Source organism: Dromaius novaehollandiae, chromosome 1 (assembly GCF_036370855.1).
Source record: "Dromaius novaehollandiae isolate bDroNov1 chromosome 1, bDroNov1.hap1, whole genome shotgun sequence".
In the NCBI taxonomy this organism is placed as follows: domain Eukaryota; kingdom Metazoa; phylum Chordata; class Aves; order Casuariiformes; family Dromaiidae; genus Dromaius; species Dromaius novaehollandiae.
In genome coordinates, this window is record NC_088098.1 from 52996091 (window position 1) to 53019114 (window position 23024).

Here is a 23024-nt window from a genome sequence, read left to right on the forward strand (position 1 = left end):
AGTGCAGGGTCCTTCACACAGGAAAGAATAACCCCATGCACCAGCTGGGGGCTGACCTGCTGGAAAGCAGCTCTGCAGAGAAGGACCTGGGAGTCCTGGTGGACTGCAGGCTGACTATGAGCCAGTAATGTGCCCTGTGGCCAAGAAGGCCAATGGTATCCTGGGATGCATTAGGAAGAGCACTGCCAGCAGGTTGAGGGAGGTAATCCTCCCCCTCTGCTCAGCCCTGGTGAGGCTGCATCTGGAGTACTGTGTCCAGTGCTGGGCTCCCCAATACAAGGGAGACATGGAGCTACCGGAGCGAGTCCAGCAGAGGGCTACTAAGATGATTAAGGGACTGGAGCATCTCTCTTATGAGGAAAGGCTGAGAGAGCTGGGCCTGTTCAGCCTGGAGAAGAGAAGACTGAGGAAGGATTCTTATCAATGTGTATAAGTATCTGAAGGGAGGGTGTGCAGAGGACGGGGCCAGACTCTTTTCAGTGGTGCCCAGCGACAGGACGAGAGGCAACGGGCACAAACTGAAGCACAGGAAGTTCTGTCTGAACATGAGGAAAAACTTCTTTACTGTGAAGGTGACAGAGCACTGGCACAGGTTGCCCAGAGAGGTTGTGGAGTCTCCTTCCTTGGAGATATTCAGAAGCTATCTGGACACAATCCTGGGCAACGTGCTGTAGGTGACCCTGCTTGAGCAGGGTTGGACTAGATGATCTCCAGAGGTCCCTTCCAACCTCAAATATTCTGTGGTTCAGTACGGGCACTGCCGCAAAGTCCTCACTTCTCCGTATCACTGCTTGCCTCTGATTCTTCTGCCTCCCAGTGCGAGGGGCAGCAGAATTGTATTTGAAGTGCAGGAGCAGGGGTTGGAGAAGGCAGGCTGAGCAGAAACAGAAAATGCCAATAATGGTTAGCAAACTGGTGGGGCAAGGGAAGGCAGGGTTAAATTAAAGACTTAAATGGTATCTGGGTATATTTGAAAAAATGAACAGTGTCTGATCTGAATGTCCGTCAGCATGTGTGGTCACTGGGCCTGTGTTAGGATCATCTACTTTAGGAGTCTAATATAGTCATTGCAACTGCTGTGGCATCCAAATTCTGGAGAAATGGATGATTCAGCCCACCCACTCCTCTGGGCTGCCAGATCCTGGCTCCCTGCATATTCAGTGGAAGAAATTATTTGTGATAACTAAATTGGACACCCCTAGTAAATGCTCTGAACACATCCTTATGGATCTCTAGCTACAGGACATTAAAAAAAAAAAGAAGCATGATAAAATTCAGCTAAGGGCTAAATTTCCAAGAGGCTCTTAAAAAATTAAGGCTTTATTCACTTCTAAGAATTGTTGCAGTATAACAAAGACAGGAGGGGAATTGAAACAGGACAACTGGAGAAGCCTTATAAGCCATTAGCAAGCCAAAATCCCTGATGTGACTCTGTTCCAGGAACATAAAGAGAAAGGTTGAGAGGAGGAAAAAGCGCAAGGGAAAGGACAGCTTATTTTAAACTGCTTCTTTTGCCAAAGCCAATAAATCTTGGAGAACAGTATTACAGATAATTCAATTGTCCCCTGAAGAGTCAGTGTATAAAATATGGAGACTAAATTCAATCTTTTAACAGTGAAACTGGGGGATTTTAGCACTGCTTTAAGTGCAGATTTTGACACAACTTTAACTATGGAATGATTTTTGATCCCTCTGTTATATAACTTCATTAAATGAAGCCAACCTATTATAGAGGGAAGCAAAAGCCAGTCAATAGGAAGTGGATTGCTCATAGGCTTTGATGCTGGGACTATTAAGCCCTACTTGTTATTAGTTGCCAGGGAATACCTAGAGGCCAGATCTTTAGACATCTGCTTGTGAAGGTTTTGTGGCAGACATTAACGACCTCCAAAAGACAGATCATCTCGGTTAGCAAAGGAGCTGTAGAAGGTAAATGTGTGTGAGAAAAGCTGGAATTTATGTAGTAGGAAGAATATACTTGTGGTTTGTGGCTAACACCAGAAAGTAGGGCTCAGAGGCTTGAACTGAAGTCTCAGCTCTCTTCTTTGTGTCCGGAGCAAAATACTTCATCGCTTGATGGCTGTTTCTCAATCTGCATGACAAGGATATGAACATTTTCCCCCTCTCCTATTTATTCTCTACATATTGGCAGTAGAAGTTGTGTTTCACCTTATAAGTGCAAATATACTGCAGAGTCCTCTTACTGAGAGCCTCTGGATACTATTTCAGTTAGCTGTTAATACCTGTGTGCATTTATCTGATCTGCAGAATAAACATGCCACAGACACATAGACACTGGATCTGGAGACGTGCTCCATTCCAGATCCTTTCCTGAGCAAATGAGTTGTTGTGCCTCTTGGAATGGAAAAGAACAAGGTGCAAAGAGGCTGCACAGAGCCAACCTGGGGGCAGCAGAGCCGGAGTTAATAAACATTACCGGCCCAAAGTTGCCTGCTATAAAGACACCCTTAATCTTCTGTTTTTTCCATTGTCCAGAATACATCAGCTACCCTGGATGACAAAGGATATTATTATATATGCAATATATACATGATTATATTATTATATGTAAATACAAATTATTTTTGTATAATAAAGCATAGGAAATCAGAAAGAGCTCAGAATTCAGGAAAGATCACAGTCTTTCCCCCTCACTTTTGCCCCACGATTCCTCTAATTCAGATTGACATAGTTTATTGTCACTGACATCAGAAGTAAATTCCTTGTGTAACTACTCATGCTGTTTTCAGATTGATTTTCAGCCCTGCATCACTCATGAACACTGGCACATTAGCTGATAAATCAACTGACAAATACCATTGCATTTTGATATCATGCAAGATAGCTGCCTGCTCTGGGACTGCCAGGGGAATGATCTGATGTATGATCAATAGAGTGACTTGGTGCCATTACTCCTCTCTTAACAATTCTCCCTTGAGGATCCAAAACAAAGAAGAACAGTTTCCCTGGCTCCTCATCCATCATGGAGGATCCTCTCACTGGGCTAGATGCCTGTGTAAAGCACCATGTCAGCATCTCATTCGAGAACAGCTGCCTCTCACAGCTCATGAAATCCTTCTGTCTAGCTGTCTTTTGGTAGACACTTAACTGCCGGCTGCGTGAGCCACAACAGAGAGCATCACTGCTTATCACACATGAGAGGCTCAGAAAAGTATAAGGATCCAGGAGGAGAAAGAAAGAAAAGAAAGTAGGAAGGGGGAGGCACTGACTACAAACAGGAGTGAGAGCACTGTGAATGAGAGAGAGCAGGAAAAAGGAGACACCCGTGGGGAAGGATGAGCGTGGCAGAGACAATGACTTGCTTTCCTCCCGAAATGGCTGCCAGTCGCTCTCCCCTTCTTATGGAGAGTAGAGATAATAGCTGGAGACTAGCAGCAAGCAGTAGACACTATCTCGACATCACAGGAAGAAACCTGCCCTTATCCAGGAACCAAGCATTATTTCATTCACCCACTGGAGAATAAAGATTTGAGGTAAACTGCACCCCTGATATTGACACAGTAACCTGGACATCACCTTCAGGCAGCTGCCTACACCACTCAGTAGACACCACCTATGTGCACCAAGACAACTGACCCTTTGGAAAAACAGGTGCAGAAAAGGAGAGCCTTTGGGGAAGCTAGTCTTTCTTACCTGTGGCAGGGCTTGAACAACTGTGTCCAACAGTGCTCGCATTCCTGTGGCCATCTTCAGTAGCTTCAGGACTGCCACAACAAGCACAAGAGAAGCGTCACTGAGACTCAGCTCAGAAGGTCTATCCTTCAGGTGATTATCACATGAGACAGATGACTGGCTCCCTTTGCCCCAGAACCACCGGATTGTTCCCCTCATCCCATTTCTCCACTTGCTCACTACTTTTGACTGCACAACCCCACTGGTTCCTTCCCCTCTAGTCTATCCACCTTCTTACTAAATACTCTGTTTCTTCCACTCATACCTATTGGGTTTCTTCCACTCTGCTGAGACACACTCTGACCAAGAAACCTCTTTCTCTCAGCAATGTATGTCATGCTTCTCCCTCTGCTCCAATTCTTCAGGCTTTTCATCACCTTTTCTTCCTGTCCATGCATGTGGTTTAGCATGTTTTTGCCATCATCAGGAAGCTTTGGTCCTCTCCCTAGGCAAGCTTCAACCTGGGCCTGGTGGCCCCTTCTCCAAACACCAAGGCAATGCTTGCCCGTAAAAGAGTAACAGGGAAAATTCAGCTCTCACAAGATCTCTTTACTCTCTTAGTCCTTCACATCCTGTGAAAAACACTGGATCTAAATAACCTGTTTAAGAAAGCCAGAAAGCCATAGTCTTTAGGCTGTCCTGTTTCACATCCCTCTGCCTCCCCCAGAGCTAGGGACAGGAGGAGCCCACAACTCCATAGCCAGTGCTTAATGCAGAGTCCCAGCCTAAGTCTGCCTACACCACTGCCTCCAGCCAGCATCTGTCTCACCCCGGGCAATGCGCAGCACCCTCATGATTCGGATGATAGTGGGGTTAATGGGTAGAGCAGCATTGATTTCAATCTCTTCCAGTGTGATTCCCATGACAGACAGCAGCACAATGGCCAGATCTAGCTGGTTCCACCTTAAGAAGAAAAATTAAAGAGAATAAGGGAAGACAGAATTTTTCCACTTCCCTGAAAGAGAAAGCAAATTGTTTCCACTTTAACCTGAACATTCCTTTATGTATGAATCCAAGGCCCCACTCTGAGTCAGCCTATATGGGCTTTTGTAGACAAACACAGATGCACTTTGCACACACCCTGAGCAGCCAGAGGCAAGCCAGACTGATTTGAAAGTATGAAGTTGTGTTACTGTGGTGCTATGCTTTGACTAATGGGCTCAGCTTTTTATGGCCTTACTACCTCAAATCATGGTTATATACATTCAGTTTCAGCATGCTTTCAGTTTGGCTCAAGGGCAAAAGAAACCCACACTGTCTCTAACCCCACCTCCTTGCTGTCTAGCCTAGTCAGCAGATGCCAACAAAGAGGCAGTTTTTGCACAATCCTCATTATTGCCTAGGCTTTGCAACTCATGTGGGCTGTAGCTAGGTCCATGCTGCACAAAACAGGGAGGCAGTCAGGGCACCCTCTGCTACAGCCTCACACTCCAGATAGGGATCCATCCTCCAAACCTCCAACCCAAATCCAGCTGTCCCACAGCCATGCTTGATACAACCCCTCTGCTCACCTGTCTTTGAAGAAGCGCCGCAGCCCAAATGCCACCAACTTGAGCACTGCCTCCAGCACAAAGACTGTGGTGAACAGGTAGTTGCAGTACTTGAGGGCTGTCTCCAAGGACTGCCAGCAGAAAGAGAAGATGAAAGAAATGAAGGGAGAGCAGCACCAAGTATGTGATCTGTGGGGGCTCTCCTGAGCACCAGAAATTCATTAGCAGACAGGGAAGCTGCCCCAAGCTACCTACATCAATGTGGAGGCTACCTACTACAGGCAACCATCAGCTGGCCCCTCTGCCGCCTGTTGCTCTCAAAACTGTTTATTGCTGCTTTCTCCTGTACTGCTCAGCATAAAGGGAAAGGGGAAGTTTTCATGAGGAGAATCCACCAAGTACCATTAGCTTTCCCCACTGTCCATAGCCTGTGTTGCCTGGATGCTGCCCTGTTAATGGCACTGGCATAACTATGGATTGAGGCAGAAAGGCCATCCCTGATGGAAGGAAATCCCTCTCTGCCTTGAGCTGGGGCTGGTGTGTGTTATATCTCTCAGCTGTGGACTTCTGGTTCTTCCATGTGTGGCCCCTTCTCCACCACCAAGGACCAGCAGGCAGCATTTAGTGACACTTCTACAGGAGAGGTTCAAAGCTCTTTGCCAGCGTTCATTAGTGGAACCTGACAGCACTCTGGCATGGCTAGACCTACTTTATAGAGGAAGGAACTGAGGAGTAAGGAAGAACACTGCTTGCTCAGGAACAAAGGCCTGGCGCAAGGTTGAGAACAGATAATGGCCGAGAGTTCCTGCAGAGTAAAACTATGGGCACCATCAAGGAGAAGATAAAAGGTGGGCAGACGGGCAAAAAACAGAGAAATTTGGCAGTGGATTTGAATGAAGAGAGAGATGCAGTTCCTCATCAAAGCCTGAGCTACCTTGAACAGCACCTGCTCAGGCACCACAGCTCTCACCTAAATCAAGGGTCTCCTCAAGAGAAAACTGACATGCCACTGAACAGATATCCATTTTTCTACACAAGGAGGCAGAAATCCCCTTCTATATAAGCAGCACACATTCTTTCTACCAGAGGCATCCAGAGGTCTGCCAGGAACTGAGAGACACCTGGTCTTCCCCAGCCTAAATATAAAACTTCTTCAGCATTCAAGGCCCTTTAATAGGAATAACTCCCTGCAGCTGAGAGGCTCTGTTCAGCACTTGTTCCTGCAGCTTCTCCCATGGAAGAAGTGTGGTTGGGTAGAGAGATCCCATTTCATGACACACACCTGCCACTTTAGTCCTCACAAGTCAGGGCATGCGACAAGAGAATTGGACTGACATTTGGAAATCTGATGCAAAGCCTGAAGTTCCCGGAGCACTGTGCTGCTTCCAACACTCTTCCTGTTAGGGTCCAGAGGAACATACAAAGTGGACCAGGCAGCTACACTTGTAACCCACATACCCACTTAATAATACAAGGCTCAGAAGCCTAATTGCACATAGCTTTCCAGGGGCCTAACTCTTGCTTGGATGCCTAATTATCTATGGATTTCAATGGACAACAGGTGTCTGAACAGGGGCTACCTTTCTGGATGCATACCAAATTCCTTTCATAACTCTGCCTTACTAAATTAACTCTTGAAACACTTTCACAGTATTTTTCAGACACTCACCTCTCCTACCTATTCTGGTGAACAGTGATCATCAGAAAGCTGTAGCAAAATAACATAATTACTAGAGGCAGGGCTTATCTCCATGATCTCACTCACCACAGGTTGGTTGTAGTGCTCCAAAGACATGGTGACCACGTTGAGGCAGATGATGAAAGTGATGAAGATGTCCAGATAGTGGCTTGTGCAGACTGAATGGATAAGGAGGCGTATGGGGCAGTAGGTAGCATAGTACGGCAAACGCTGTGCCTCTTCAGTGGAAAGAGGGAGAGGGGAAGAGTTAGGAGGAAATTGGAAGAGAGAGATGGGTAAGAAACACCAATCAGGGAGCAGGCATAGAAGTGGGGATAGGTATTGAAACAAAAGGGAGTGAAGGAAGGAGAGAGAAAGAAAAGAAAAGGATTGGTAAGAGACAGGGGACATAAGAAGGAAAAAATAAAATACCATAAAAAGAGGAAAATAGAAATGGGGAGAAAAATGAGTAGAAAAAAAGAGAAAGAAAGGAGTGATAGAAAGAAAATCTGTTAGTCTATGTTTGTGGGAATGGTGCTAAATCAGCATTTCATGCCTTCACAAATTAAGATCACAAATGATAAAAGGGAGCAGATGGTTCCAGGAGAGACCCCAGGGTGTCACAGGAGAGAGGAAAAAACTGGAGCAGAGGAAGGGAAAGCATGCCCACAGGCTGTGAACGGAAGAAAACCATCAGTCTGGGGTAGTAGTGATGATTTCCAGGGGTGAGTGTGCCTTTGCAATTTTTCCTATGAAAATACAGAAGAGGACAGAAACACCAGGGAAAGGGCTTGCTTCCCTCCAGATGGTCTGGGAGACCAAGGAGTGACACTGCAAAATTGATAGAAAGAGCTAGAAACAAAACACAGGGGTCTTTTTTTTCCCCCCTTCCCCCGCTTTTTAATTTTGGTTTAAACACAAAGGACAGACTGTCCAAGTCTTCCCCCAAACACCAGCTGGGGTACAGGATGCCCAGGTAGGACTGTACAAGCCCTAGAGGAATACTGATACGTGCAAGTTCTGTGCTGATGGTGCATGCCTGTACACACACTCATGTATTTTTGACATGTGTTATTTCCTGAGGGGCAGGGTGTTAAAACCCAAGAGGCTTCCCTGGTGCCCCAGCTTCCCAACAGACCTCTTCAGCCAACCGCCCCTTCCCCAGATCGCCCCAGTGTAGTGCATAGCAACGCAACGGTGGTGCAGGGAGGAAGGCTGAGAGCATGGGCATAAGCAATGAATTTCAGGAACCGGTCCATCAGGAAAGAAAAAGAAGAGGAGAAGGGTTTTCTCAGAAAACCTTGGCCTACGAACCGACCAAACACTTAGGCTGTGCCTTACTCCTTCGCTTCTTCTCCAGGCGCCGCAGGCGCTTCTCCTCCCGCCGGCGCGCCTCCTCGGCTTCCTGATGTTGCCGGCACTTATGGAAGTTCTCCACCACCACCCCCACGAACATGTTGAGCACAAAGAAGCTGACGATGAGGAGGAAGGAGATGAAGTAGAGGAGCATCCAGGGGTTGTTGTTGGTCACCGGCTGGAGGAGGGGGGAGAACAGAGATGCCGCGGTTGGCTGGCTGGTGGTATAGAAATGAAGGGGCTGAAACCACTGTGGTGACTGGCTGCTGGGGAGGTGGGGCAGGGTTATGGAAATGAGGGTAGGAGTGGCTACAGGCAGAGTAGGGCCAGGTGGGCAAAGTAGCTTATGATTGGCTGGTTGGATTCTGGCACCAGCAGGTAAAAACAGAGCCTGCCTAGATGGAGTGGATGGAGGTCAAGGGTAAGGGTTGGCCTCTGCAAAATCACCCACAATTCAGATACAATCCCACTCACAGATCAGTACAACACCCATAAGCAGTGAGATGGGTGATCCAGGCATCAGAAACACCTTCAGCTTGAGGGCAAGGAGAGACCATACCTACATGCCAGTAGAAAGAGTAGTGCACCTTGTGTGGAGGTTCAGAGGTAAATGTAACATCACCCACAAGGTTCAGGCCTATAACACTGCACCAGCACTATTGCAGTCAACACCAATGCTGTCCTTGTCTTAGCAGTGCAGGAATAGTGGCCAGCAGCTGAACAGTCCTTGCTTACAGAGTATTAGAGTAACCACCTATGGGCCTGGAGGAAGCCGGCCCACACAGAAAGGCACATGATACTGTTGTTAAGTCTTTACAAAGAGATAAGACCTGTGTGTGACCCAAACTGAATAAAGGTTGAGAATTACTACAGTCATCCACCTGACAGCCACAGCTGCACTTCCCTGCATGGACATGGCCTAACCCTGGCCCACTGCAACTGGGTGAGCGAAGGATTCAGAAGAGCCCTAAAAGGGGCTCCTCTTGCCAGAGAGAGGTGTCTGAAGCAGTAGTTTGCAGCACAGTTCCACCTTACTGGCCTGAAGAAAGTCGAGAAGGACCTTTTGTAAGTAAGTCTTTGTACCTGCTGGTCAACAGCCACAGCATCTAGTCCATTATACATAATATTGACCCAGCCATCCTTGGAGGCCAGAACAAAGAGGGACATCAGGGCCTGGAACACACAAAGCATATCATATGTAGAGTGAGTGTATCTGCCAGTCAGGGAAAAATTAGGGTTTTACATTCTGACACACAGCATTGAAATTCTCCTCCTGCCTGTGTCTCTGCACACCTCAAAACCCACTCCTTCCACTGTGAAAGGAGAGCGAGGGAGGGACAGGAAGCCAAGTGCAGCCTGGCCCACCACAGGAGAGAGGTCTTGAAGAGTATCTGTTTCATGGCAAGAAGCAAAAGAAAATTAAGCTCTCTGCTGCCACCCCTTTTCTTCCCCCTTGTAACCTGTAAGTGTCATCCTGATATCAGCCCGCTAGTGGCAGACACTCTGCACTGATACCGACACAAGACAACCCTCCTCCTTGGCCTGGGGATTAGTCTTCTCAGGCACTGCATCTGTGCCCCGCAAAAGGGTGTATAGGGAAGGAGACAACCGTGAGCTGGACTCACATCAGGAAAGGGGGCTGCGGGCATACTCACCTGTCCCAGGTTGTCAAAGTTGTACTTGTGGTGCACCCACTTGTAGTTGGCGGCCACACAGTCAGACCTGTTGGTGATGTTCCTGATGTCGACCCCCAGGCAGTGGTAAAACTTTCCCTTGAAGAGCTGCAGGAGGGGAGAAACTCCGTTAGCCCATTTCCCCTCTGGCTCTGTCCCCTCTCCCAGGGTACACAGAGCAACAAAAGGCTCCTGAGATGGCAGGTGAGCTGCAGAGCTCCTTCCAGCTGCGAGCCAGGTGGAAGAGGACAGGTATCGAGGCCCACCAGCACATCACATGGCACAGACTCCTATGTCATGCATTGCTAAGGACCCAGGGCCAACCTGCTAAACCCACATCTGGCTTTTCAGCCTCTTTCATTTCCCCAGGCCAGAAGTGCCTGTAAGTTTTCACCATCTGGAAGCCATTAGGGCAGCCTTTTGGAGCCCAATTAGAGCCAGTGACTCAAGGGAAAAAAAAAAATCTTCTATTCAGTCCCTTGAGCCACGTAGTCTCCTCTTCTGCTTCCCAGTTACCAAGTGAACTGAAGGGAAAAAAGATCTCATCTGAGGGTAAAGAACCAGAAAAAACATCCCCTCCTTCTCAAATACTTTTTTGTAAAACTGCACTGATGTAGTTCTTCTGCCCAAGGCTCCTTTCCCCATGTGTAAGGTACTGGATTGTGCATTTGTACAGACTCATCAGAACAGACTAAGTATAGTGCATTCTCCGAGATGGAAGTAACACCCACGCCTGTGCTCCTCTGCAACGCAACAGCCGAAAATAAAGAGGATTAAATAAAAAAATAAAAGAAGGTTGTGGGTGGATTTAGGACTCAGAGTGAGGGGGAGAAACAGAACGGGCTGCAGGCAGGGATCACACAAACAGGCTCTGAGCTACTTACCTTTGCAGCACTGCATAGACGTGCCCAGCAGAGCCCTGTGCTATGCCAGTCCTGGCCCCTCCCTATAGTGCTGATCCAAACCCTGCCCTCCTGCTAGCCATGAACATTAACTCCCGTCTCACACATCCAGCCACACTTGTGCTTGCTGAGCGCCCAGCTGCCGTTGCCAAGGGCTGTGGGGACGTTATGGTGGACGACAGAAGAGCTCAGGGAGGTGGGGGAGCTGCTGAAGGTTTCCTGCCTTGCCTGTCCCTCCTGCTCTGCTCAGTTCCCTGTGCCTGTTTCAGTGTTTGGAGATGCAGATTCCCTAAGCTATGGGTGGGGGGCACAAAAGGCAGTTTGCCCAACAATAACAATCCTACCTGCACACCCAGGATGCCAAAGATGATGAAGAAAGCGCAGCAGATGAGGACAATGTTTCCTATGGGCTTGAGGGATGAAATGAGTGTCTCCACCACCAGCTTCAGGCCAGGGGCTCGGCTGATAACTCTGGAAGGGAAGGAAGGTGTGGGGTGACAGGGGGACAGGGAAGTAATGTTTGCCCTGAGCTACGCATTTTCAGCCCCATCTCTCCCTGTGCAATCATCCGTCAGTGGGGAACTCTCCAGGGGCCAAAAAGCCTCTTCCATTCCCATGGTTCATTGTCTAACAAGATACCTCCAAGGCCAGAGCCGAACCGCTAAGGGGAACCTCTCTGTGGCAAGCACACTTGCTACCTGTGAAATACTACATTTTGCTTGGCACAGCTGCCAGATGCATGCAGGGCCCCAGCCCACTGCTCTGAGCACAGTGGGGTCTGATTTTGGAACCCCTTCTGGGGGCACAGCAGGAAGGCAAAAGGGCTGAGCAGTGCACAGTGGGGCTCTGACCGGAGCGGACGTAAGGTGCGCAGCAGCCGGAGGACCCGCAGCACCCCCAGGATTTTGGCACCGCCAGCAGAGGCCACTGAGACCACAATATCAATGAGAGACACGAAGACCAAGAAGCCATCCAGGATGTTCCAGCTGCTGCGGAGATAAGCCTGATCCCCAAAATACAGGCCTAGAGAGACCACCTGCAAGAGAGGGGAGAAGACTGGAGGTTAAATGGCTCCTTTCCATGTTGCCTTGTAGAGGGCAGCCACAGACAGAGGGGGAGGATGGAAGACAGCTATTAACTCCACCCAACGCTTCCTGAGGTAGCAGTAAGGACTCATTTTGCACACTTCAGTAAATCTCATTGCCTCTTTCTTTTTGCTGAAAGGCTGTGAAGGAAAATGTCTTTGAGGAAAGCAGTGGCACGTAACTGTAGAAATAACACGGCCATGCTCTGGAGTGGCATTTCAGCAGGATTTCCATTCTCCTATGCCCCTCTGAGCAATAGGACACCAGAGAGAACATGGCAGGGAAGGTTCCTGGCCATTTCACAGACCTGGGGTAACTCTCCTAGTCCAGAGATCATCCTTTTTTTGGAAGGTAAAATTGGGCACCAACATTCATACTCCCACTCCTAAATGAGTGGTTTGATTTTCAGCAGTTCTGAACACCAGCAAGAGCTAATGACAGCACTGGTCTTAGAGCTGAACACCCTGAAAATCACGCCCCTTTTTAGATACGAATTTTAGGGTGTTTAACTTAGGGTACCCAGTTTTGAAACTTTCTTTATTCAGTTTTGAGACTCCTTCTTCATCACAAAAGGGGAGTAGCAAGATTTGCCCACTGTTGTAAAGTACTTTGATGCCTAAAGAATACTTATCTCAACTAAGAGCATTTTATTAATATTGTTGTTGCTATAGCCTCCACTCTTGCTCTGGGAGGAAAGGAATGGCCATCTGACATTATGACAAAATCCATATCTGGATCCCAGCTATTCCTCCCGGACACCAAGATCCCTGTGGATTTAAAGCCTAAGATAAATGTCCCTTGTATGCCAGACTAGAGGGGATTGAACCCCAGGCAATATCTGCCCTTACCAAGGCAGGGTGCAGGGCTGGTCCATGGAAAAAATGGAGAGATTCTGAAGGGGTGCTGAGCAAACATAAATCATGTTGCTCCTGTCACATGGGACAAGGGCTCTGAGCAGTCCATCTCCAGTAACTTACCTTCAGTGTCATCTCAGCTACGAAAATTGCTGTGAAAATGTAGTTGGACACAGTAAGAAAGATTCTCTCCTACAAACAAACAAACAAACAAACAAACAAAAAAAACAGAGAAAGGCCCTAAATGTATCTCAACTTCTTCCTGTTATTCTGTGAGACCCCTTTTATGAACTTGGTATCTTTAGCTTTCTTGTGAAGGGTCTGAAATTCGGGGGAATAAGAGTGCTGCTCCCTGGCAAAGCTCAGTGCTGGGCAGCTTTCAGCTCTCACACCGTGACTCTGCCCTGTGTCACAGATCGGACAGAATCCCACACAGCTCTGCAAAAGCACAGTGGATGGGATGTGCAATGCTTCCTGCAAATCAGTGCTGCTTAGTCCCAATCGCCTGCACTGCCCTGGGACTCCATCCCAAAGTGCTCCTGAGCACTGATCGCTGTGCTGTGTGTAAGCACAGTATATTCTGTAGGACAGCTAAGGCAGAGATGCAGAAAAAAACAATTCATTTGTTATCTCAGCGTCCTCTTTGGCATGACAGTCTGAGCCATCACTAAGTTCACCTCAAAAGTACCACATATGAATGATGACATACCATTCCCACTGGGGCTTTGCTGCATATAGAAGTTACTTTATTTTAGTTCTCTGTCCCTGTCCCTTTGACAAGCCATCCCTTACCGAGGGTAGCCTGTGGGACTGTCCTACCTTCTAATAGAGGGAACTAGGATTACCCTGCTATGAAGAAGGATTGCCCTTGTTATAAGACCCTGCAGCAGAAGCACATATGATGTGAATTACTAATACATGAGCATTTGAATAGATGAGTGGGAGTTAGTGTTTAATGCCAAGGTTTGTCCAGAGGCTGTACCAGTGCCAGGAGCACTTATAAGCCTCTGCCAGAGGTCGTACTAAAGAGTAGGTAGGAGGGAATTCTCACCGTGCTTCTGTGTTCAATCTGTGGTCTCTCCAGGGCAATGGTGATGCAGTTCAGGAAGATGAAGGCCAGCACAACATAGTCGAAGAGCTTGTGAGCAATGATTGTTTGGCAGAGGAGGCGAAACCTGCAAGAGAAATCCAAGCAGGCACGTGTGCCTTGGGCAGAGTTGTATTAGGAGCTATGAAGATAGAATAGAGCATTCTAGCCAAAACTGAGCTCTGACTAAAGTCATAGCAGCTTTTCTGTCACATATACTGATGTCCCTTGTCCTGGCAATATCACAGAGCAGCCCATGGTAACACAGCAGGTCTGTAGCAGGGCAAGGAATTGAACCTCCATCCATCACCCCAGTACTAGAATTGTCTGCTACCCACTACATCACTGTGCTCCTCTCCTGCCCTGTAGAGGAGAGGTTAAGTCTTCCTCCCAAACTCAGAGCTGCCTCACATTCAGTGCTTCATTGTAGCAACCAGCCACGTGCTGAAAGCTGAGGAAATAAATGCAGGTAGTCTGGCTGTCATGGGGAATAGACCTCTGGCTGCCCTGAAAGACACTGTACCCATTAAAACAAGTATCATATGGAGCTCTCCTCCATGAGCTATAATGAAACCCCATTCTTTTTGAGAGGTGATGTACACTTGTGCAAATGCTGTCAGCTAGGGTACATGGGCATTTTCTTCTTATGGGAAGACCACTTTAGCAGGAAGAATTTGTCCCAAAATGTTTTTCTAGACACAAAGAATACTAACTTTGCCCTAAAAGATACAATATGGCTGCTGATAAACTGGCACTGGGATGGAAAATGAAATGTTCTTGTACCAGGGGAGGTAATATCAGTGTTATGGAGTCATTAATAATGCATTCCTTTTTTCTTTTTTAGTTAATGTCAGTATTCCCTACCTTGCTTTGCTAAATATTTATGATTACAGAAAAGAAAAACGGAATGCTCCTAAGGGAGATAAAAATCACAGTAGCCATTTAGGATTCTCCTCTTCCCTTTTGTCTTCAGAACCAAGGAAGAGAAAATGCTGTTTGGCTGGAGAAGTGGAGATGGAGGAGACAAAATGTCTTTCTAACTGATAAGCTTTAAGTTACAACCTAATATCCAGCTTACAGGATGTGGCGGCTGCTGCAATAAAATCTCTCTCATCTTCTCAACCTTCTGCTAGCAAAAACAGCACAAACCTGTTTTGCGGAGAGAAGAGATATATGGACCAGTCCTCTCGTAACTCACACCAATCTGGCTTGTAGACTTCCATCATCTTCCGGATACGAAAACACAGGCTCTGGAGGGATGCAGCAGAAGTGACTGTCACTGGTTACCTTCCCACTTGCCTAACAAAAGCACTCTTTCTTTCTCATCTGATCCTAAAACACCACTACCTGGAGTTCCCCAGACACACCACTTCCACAGGTCTGCCTTTCGTTAGCCCATGAATGAGGAAATGGACTCAAAGGGCACCAAGTCACTGATAGCTCTCAGCATCTGATTTCATCCCCAAACTGCATAGAAATGAAACTGCTGGTAGCCTTTCTCATGTAGGATGTTGTCCGTGATCTCTTCTCAGTGCTGTTGAAGTGGCTCTCTTACACTGGTATGGCATTTCCTGGATACCTCAGCTAAATGAGAGGCAGAGATCCCAGCCCAGCAGGGCCAGGAGAGGATGGCCTTCTGTTGGCACTTGGGCTCTGAGGTGATTTCATTTCACAGGATATATTTCTGTTCAAATCTCTACTGAGTCTCCCTCCATTTTTTCCACCCTTTGATCTGCTCACAGTTTGGCATTGCAGTCTCCTAGGCTGTCACAGCAAAACTTACTTGCCTCATCTCTTATGCCTGTGCTTCCTGCTCTGATCCACCAATGTTCCCTTGGCAAAGCTCTTGCTCCTCACAAAGCCTGACCTTTCCTAACCTGTAGAAATCACCAGCTGCACTGCTCAGAACAACAGCCTCTGAACAACCATGCACATGCCTCACACCTGTCTTCCTCCCACCATCCACAAGTATGACTGCCTTGCAGAGAGCCCAGCAATGTGGTCTGGTATTGTTTGGGCCTAAAAGGTCTGACCTGCACTAAATATCACCCTCCAACTGTGCTTAAAGCACCTTTTGCAGGCCCTCCCATCTATTTGGCAGGGAAACCTAACCTTAAGGATGGAGTTGGGGTTTCCCACAACACTGAGGTGTAACCTCAGATTCCTTGTACCAAATACTCACATAATCTATCTCCTCATCATCCTCTCCCCGCTCTTTGCGGTTGTTCATCTTTGGGAAGATCTCCTTCGCAATATTGGGCATTTTACCATTACAGTCCTGATGCTCGCTGGCCCCTGATGCTGCCCCTGGCTTACGGGTCACTCTGTAGCCAGACAGGACTGATGCCAACTCCGCCAGGTCGCAGGAGCCTTTGTTGTCCAGGGAGAGCGTTCGGCGGTGATGAGACACCCTTCTAGTCCCGTCTCGCTCCCCATCTGCTGCCCTGTGTCTCTCCCCAGACAGGAGAGATTCGTGCTCAGCAGAGGGAGGTTTGTGTTTCAGGCTGTGGCCCCGAGCCAAGCTGTTCCAGCTGGAGCGGCGGCTCCCCCAGGCCCCGCTGCGGCCCCAAGCACCATAGTGGGAACTGCGGGAGCCGGACTGTAAGAGAGCGGGACAGGAACTCAGTGACTCCGGCCACAGAGAGGGTGGATACTGTTGTATTTCAGATCACAGACTTGTCCCTGGGCCCCTCAGTCAGGAGATTGCCCGTTTTGGCCCTCAAGGAAGTTGTATGGTGGAAATTTAGCAGTCACCCCTGTAAATCTGATAACAGATTGATAACAAGTTAGTAATAGTGTTGGCTGTGATTACTTTACAGCACCATCTGTGTGTGAGGCACTTAGAGAGAAAGTAAATAATAAAGCCAAAGGCCAGGTGCCTGACGTTGTCACTTACACGAGCACACAGCAGAAATAAAGCTTTCCAAAAATCTGATTGGCAGCACTTTACACTGCCCTTGGGTAAAGGATAACACAAGGTACAGGGAGTTGGATAATCTAACACACCATCTTTGAGTATAGTTTTTGTAAAAGGAAGAAATGAGAAAAACAGGCTTGTTGGTTACAGTCTAGTCCCACCACATCAGCAACTTCTCATGTAGCACATGGCTGTCAGCTCTGGCTATTTAGGAAAAAACAGGGGTATGACCCCTTTCAGCACCAACATCCCCCCACAAAGCAGTGCGTTATCAGTGGGCGGAGAGCCCAGAGGCTGATATAACAAGATGGACGGGTCTGAGGTGTGTTGGCTGAACAGCCTGCAGTGTCTGAGGAAGGGCTAAGGGGCAACAGGTTGTGCTACGGGGAGCTCCAAGTCAAAATTTCTCTCTCCATCTGAACAAAAGCTTCCAGAAACCCCATCTGCTATGGGACTTGGCAATTCTTGCATCATCCAGATTCTTCTGTGCTCTCAACTCACTCTGAGGATCACCTGGGAGTAGGGCACCATTGTTTTCTGTCCTGTGCTCTAGGCAAACAGGCAAAGGACAAGAGGACAGATGTTTCACTCTAAGAGGAAGACTCTGTCTGCTTGCTATCCCCCCTCTCCAACCAGAAAAATAGAAAAGAGCTGAACTCTACACTCAGCAGAATATAGATTGATAATCTGGAAATATAGATCAATAATCTGGACTGACCTGGCTTCCTAAGGACAGGCTATGCACTTGTGTTAGGAAGCCTGCAGCAGCAATGCAATTTTCCATTGCAACCCCCAAATGATGGCAGAAAAAAAAGAGAGTCCTTGGGCTTTGAAAGAATGATACCACTTGCTCATTCACTCATTCACTCACCAAGGACCGCTGGTCATAGGTCATTCTCCCCAGGGACATCACACTACTCTTCCTAGAGCCAACAGCAACATGAATCTGGTCTGGCTGCAGGGAGTTGCGCGAGGAATTGGTGACCCCCCCAGAAGCCACTGGTGGGTTGGAAGAGGGCAAGGATGGGTCCAAGTGTCCATTTGGTGTCACAGGAATTGCACAGAGCTTGGGATCTGGGTGGAAAGATGCAGGGAGAGGAAGAAAGAGAAAAGAAGGCTGCTTTCTCACCATCCAGCAACTCTTTCAATGTCTAGGCTGTTGAGCCACGTTAAAATCCAGCATTGATTCCTACTGATTTAAGACATTGTGGCAAAAGTGGTCTAAGCTGTGAAGATTTTGAGGTATTCCCCTCAAACCCCAAAACTGATGGCAACTCCCCTTGCGGCCAGAAGGACAAGCAGAGTGCCAGTCAGACAGACTCATGCTGACAGGCAGAGCAAGAGGCCAAACCCTGGCAGCAAGCGTAGGAGAGCATGCCTCCAGGTGCCAAGAGTAAGGGGCGGACACCTGCTTCTTCAGGTCTCAACAAATCCTGCCGACTGTCAGATAGGTGGTCACTGGCTATTTAAAGCAGTTAGGTTGAGACATTGAGGAAGAGACAAAGATGTGGGGATAACTGCAGCCATCAATGCTTCAGGCTCACCTTAAAATTCCTGCGATCATATTCTTCATGCCAGTCTGTTCTACTACACTGGGGCACTTAAAATGACTTATTATTGACCTTTAAGACCCAGGACATCTTTGAGAGGTGTGTTAGGTGCTGTAGAAGACCATGAGCATTTGTCAATATGGATGGAGAGGATGGGGCACTCTGTTTTAAAGCCTGGCAGAACTGGAACAAGCATTTTTGTTTGCCCTGTTGCATCCTAAAGGTTACATATCCTGCATGGCGAGTCCTGCAGTGCGTCAGGGCCCTGAGTGCACCAACAAGCTCTGTTACCTATTCCCTAGCCTCTCTCCTAGGGGCATGGCTGCCTGCATTCAGGGTCAGCTCTGATACTGTGCAGCCATGTAACCTTGTATCAGACTGCTGTGACGAGCTAAGTTGTGAGAAAGAGCTATGATAAGCCAAGCCTGGAGCCTCTGCTCCTTGCCTTGGGAGCTGCTTTTAAGCTCAGGCCCATGCTGTTGGTCCTTTCCTGGGCTACGCTTTAAGTATGCTTGTGCCTGGCCTGGTACTTTGCTGATCCTGACCTTGCCTTGCTGACTTGACTTCTTGGCCTGACCTTGGACCTGCCTCATCACTGTGGACTTGCCTGGCAATCACTGAGCCATTGGCTGACCCTGCTGCTGTCACCGGATCTGCTCTGCTCACCTTGTGCAGGTACTGTACCCTTGTTGGTGTGGTCCCTGCCCTGCCTGCATGGCTGTCACCCTCAGCTCCCATCTCGCCTTCCCTTGTGGAGCAGGCCACTCTTGCTGCTCTGTGGCACCAAGTCCTGTTTGAGATATAATACCTCCTGTAGAAAGACTTGAGATCTTCAAAGAAAGACTTCAAGTGGTGGAGAACTTACCCTGCAGTTTGTAGGCAGACTGTTCCAACAGTTAATTATCCTTCCTTTAAAATATGTGGCTTTTTTCAGTTTGAATTTGTCTAGCTTCAGCTCCCAACCTTTACAATCTCATTATGCTTTTTTTCTGCTCAATTAAAGAACCATCTACCATCAGAAATCTCTCCTTATGGTCGGCACTTGCAGTGTGTGTGATCAAGTCACTTCTCCAGCTTCTCTGAGGTTCATTAGTCTCTCACTATGAGGCAGGATTTCCAGATTGGTCTGGGTCATTTTTAATTTGTCTGTATTCCCTTTCCAAATGTGGGTGCCAGAATTGGACACAGCATTCCTTAAATGGTGCCTCTGAAGCTGAGCAGAGATAGTATCATTTTCTCATTCCTATTTCCTGTTCTTTAAGTTATTCAAGAACTGCTTCCCTTAGGTACCACTTTCCTCAGGATGCCAACACAACTCTGAGTTTCCACAAATGACACCACAAACTGGCATAAAGTTCAAAACGAACATGCACAAATTATAAGAAAACTTGCAAAATGTTTTTGCTATGAAAACCAGTAGATTCCACCTTGGAGATGGGAGTGAATTTTCAGGGGAATCTGCATTCACGTTTTTCAAAACAGCAGCAGAAAGTGAACAAATGAAGCTGTTTGGTCTAATGTACCTGAACCTTCCTGGACATCTTGGAACTGATCAAACTCCTCCACGTTTGATGAACTCTGATCTTCATCTGAGTATGACCGATTGGCATCACCCTGGAACAGACAAATTTAGAAGCTGGGAACTCATGAAAAGAAAAAAAAATTGTTCTTTTCTTTCATTGTTGAGGACAATTGTAAAGTTCCCCTTGGCATCCAGACATCAGAAGGACCACTGGGAAGAGTCCTGTCTGACCTGGGAGGGCTGAGATACTGTCTTCTTGCTTTTGGAATGGGAGAGGACACATTCTGGTAGGGTATAGTCTGCTACAGAGGGTGGAAATTGTGAACACTCTTCTCAGTGGGCTTGTTTCTTTCCTTGGAAGGATTTTCACTGTCCACTTTTTTGGATTAAGCCCACCCTGAACTTAAGCAGGGAAATGACTGAGAACTGATACTTTGCAAATTCTCCAGCACTGTTGCCCTCAAAGTGTCTTACCTCTCCCTTTCTTAACACCCCTCTTCCTCCTCCCCATGGAATAGGCATCTGTGACAACTCACCTCAGCCTGGAACCCCTCCACCAGGATGGCTACCAGCAGATTGAAGAGGACGTAATTGCCAAATGTCATGAGAGCCACAAAGTAAAGGGATGCCCATGGCGAGGTGGAGGCCATGCCATTATAGAGCACGACGTTCCAGTCCTCCTGAGTTAGGATCTGCAACCAGGAACAGAGGCCACATAAACATGAATGAAGGACATGAAGAGGATTCCCAGAAAATGGCAGTAAAAGAATAAACATCTGGACCACATCAGGCCTTTTAGCTTCTCCATAACCTCCCAGTCACTTCCCAGTGTCACTGTCAGGCTGTTGTACTGCTCTGATAATGTTAGCTGAGCAAGAAGAAACAAGAGTGTACATGCGGGCAGGCAAGTGCTGGGGTGATGGTGTTAAACACAGGAGCTGCTGCAATAGAAGTGACCTTTGCAGACTGCACATCTTCCCACTGTCTCTTAGGAAGGAAGGATCTCCTCTGTCTGAGAGATATCAGTCACTTGCTTACAATACACAATTGTTCTTCCTCCTTCAGCATTACATGCTGGAACCTTTTGTGTAGCCTTTTGTACCATCAGGAGTGAGTGCAATGCTCCACAGTGAGAAAAAGCACCTCCTGATCATGTTCAATTTTGTCCTGGCCCACCTGTAGCAAAGAAAGTGGGCTCACCTGGAATACGGTGACGATGGCCCACAGCAGGGAGTCAAAATTCTTCCGGTCAGGAACTGTATCTCCTGTGTCCGTCCTGAGGCTGAACTTGCATCCAAAAATGTGCATTCCCAGGATGCTGTTGGGACAGGAAGAGGAGACTATTTCCAATTTAAATATCTTTGCCATCAAAGTGAGCTTGTTAGAGCGATTCGCTTTTCCCCACGACAAGCTAATGTAGTACCACAGGGGTGAGGGGCAGAACAAACACAGCCAGACCACGGGAACCTATCCATGAAGGATGAGCTGTGTACTGGACCACTTCAGCTCACCATAAACCTTGCTTCCTGTATGTACTGCCTCAGAGTTCGCCCTCTAGCTGTTCCCTCCAGCCCATCCTTCAAACCTGCTCTCTCCATCGTTCTTGTTTGTTCCTGTCTTTTCTCTTCATCCCCCTCTGCAAACAGCATATCCACACGATGCACTGACAGACTTTCCTGAGTGCTTTCTGCTGCCCTTCTGTCATAGTCAGCATCCACACTGAACTGTTCCTGTAGCCAGTATTGTTTACCAATGGGGCATCATGCTCAAGATGCATGTTTGGTGGCAGTATTTCTCCACCCCCTTCAGGCCAAATCTTCAGCTTCTGAAAGTAATTAAGGGCAGCAGTGGCCTCGGCCTTTATGCACAAATAAAGGTCTCTCAGTGCTGCCTAAACCTAGAGCAATGGGCAAGGTGAGTCATGCACTCACACATTGAAGTTGTCAATATGAGCCAGGCAGCATCTCTCCAAATTACTGTGAGGCAACTGCCTCCTCACCTGAATATAAAGATGAAGAGCATGAGAAGCATGCAGAAGGTGGCTACATTGTCCATAGTCTTCATCAGCACCACGAGCTGGCGCCGCAGCGCAGGCATGAAACGCACCAGCTTTAGCACCCGCAGGAGGCGGAAAGTCCTCAACACGGAGAGGCCCCCGTCCGACTGGCCAATGATCTCCCAGATGCTATGGCCCCGAGACAGGCACAGAAGGTGCAAGGAACAAAGAAAAAGAGAAGTGAATGGGTGAGAGAGAGGAATAACAATGCTAATCCAGGTTATCACCACTGCGTTGGCAGTGTTTTATGAGGGTCAGAGAGAGAAATCTTCATGAACAAGGTATCATTGGGTGTGTATCCTGAAGGCTTATACTTAAGTGTAGAAGCATGCATTTCTCCCTTCAGAACATAAACATGGCACTACATGTTGCAAGAATGAGAAAATGATTGCAGCATTAAGTCCCAGCAAGGTAAGTTTCTCTACCAAACTCTAAACCACTGTAGTTTTATTCACTTATGAATTTTGCAAAATAATTCACAGTTAATACTTTCTGCAGACTTCCAAAGCAGCTGTGATTGCCTCTGTTCTACAGAGGAGGGAACTGAGGGGCAGAAACACTATGTGGCTTGCCCAGCATCACCCAGAGTGTTGGAAAAGGACATCTCAGTCTTCCAGTCCTTTTCCCTGTGCATCAGCTCAGCTTCCCTTCTTTTTTAGCTGCTAAACCGCTTTGTGAAAAGCACATGAAAATGTCCAAGCTCTGTGGTGCTCTTTTCTATATGTATTTCAGATGACCCGCAAGGCCTTTGTCACCTGATGATGACGATGATACTGTCAAAGATGTTGTAGGGGTTGCGGAGGTAATCAAAGAGCCCAAAAGCGGCAAGTTTCAGGATCATCTCCAGGGCAAACATGCTCGTAAAGACAACATTGCTGATCTCCAAGATGTTGGTCAGTTCCTCTGGCTAGAAAGAAGGCAAATTCAGAGAGTCAGACCTGAAAGAGCCCTGAAGCTATGGGAAAAAATTGCCACTATTCCCTGGGGACAGGCTCTGTAGGGAGTTGTGAAGGACCATGGATGATATTAGAGTGGAGCTGGATGGAGCCTCCTTTGCACTGTTATTTCATTCCACATTTACTACCTTCATCATAGATTATGTTCCTGGCAAAATCTGAACCGTATAGTTTTACTAGAAATGGTCAGGAGCCTCACAGCCAT

General features: G+C 47.6%; 1 protein-coding gene across 1 annotated transcript in view; it reads right to left on the reverse strand.

Annotated features, from left to right (window-relative positions):
* Positions 1 to 23024, reverse strand: part of CACNA1I (calcium voltage-gated channel subunit alpha1 I) — a 95384-nt gene that overhangs the window by 13090 nt on the left and 59270 nt on the right. Inside the window, exons 9-27 of the mRNA XM_026102357.2 lie at positions 22619 to 22770; positions 21807 to 21992; positions 21008 to 21125; positions 20344 to 20499; positions 19809 to 19899; positions 17607 to 17809; positions 16001 to 16417; positions 14968 to 15068; positions 13783 to 13906; positions 12855 to 12923; positions 11644 to 11828; positions 11137 to 11263; positions 9873 to 9998; positions 9301 to 9390; positions 8203 to 8395; positions 6949 to 7100; positions 5205 to 5314; positions 4463 to 4596; positions 3655 to 3725 (exon numbers count right to left, since the gene is read on the reverse strand). Coding sequence (XP_025958142.1) covers positions 3655 to 3725; positions 4463 to 4596; positions 5205 to 5314; positions 6949 to 7100; positions 8203 to 8395; positions 9301 to 9390; positions 9873 to 9998; positions 11137 to 11263; positions 11644 to 11828; positions 12855 to 12923; positions 13783 to 13906; positions 14968 to 15068; positions 16001 to 16417; positions 17607 to 17809; positions 19809 to 19899; positions 20344 to 20499; positions 21008 to 21125; positions 21807 to 21992; positions 22619 to 22770 — 2805 coding nt within the window. The remainder of the gene's footprint in view (positions 1 to 3654; positions 3726 to 4462; positions 4597 to 5204; positions 5315 to 6948; positions 7101 to 8202; positions 8396 to 9300; positions 9391 to 9872; positions 9999 to 11136; positions 11264 to 11643; positions 11829 to 12854; positions 12924 to 13782; positions 13907 to 14967; positions 15069 to 16000; positions 16418 to 17606; positions 17810 to 19808; positions 19900 to 20343; positions 20500 to 21007; positions 21126 to 21806; positions 21993 to 22618; positions 22771 to 23024) is intronic.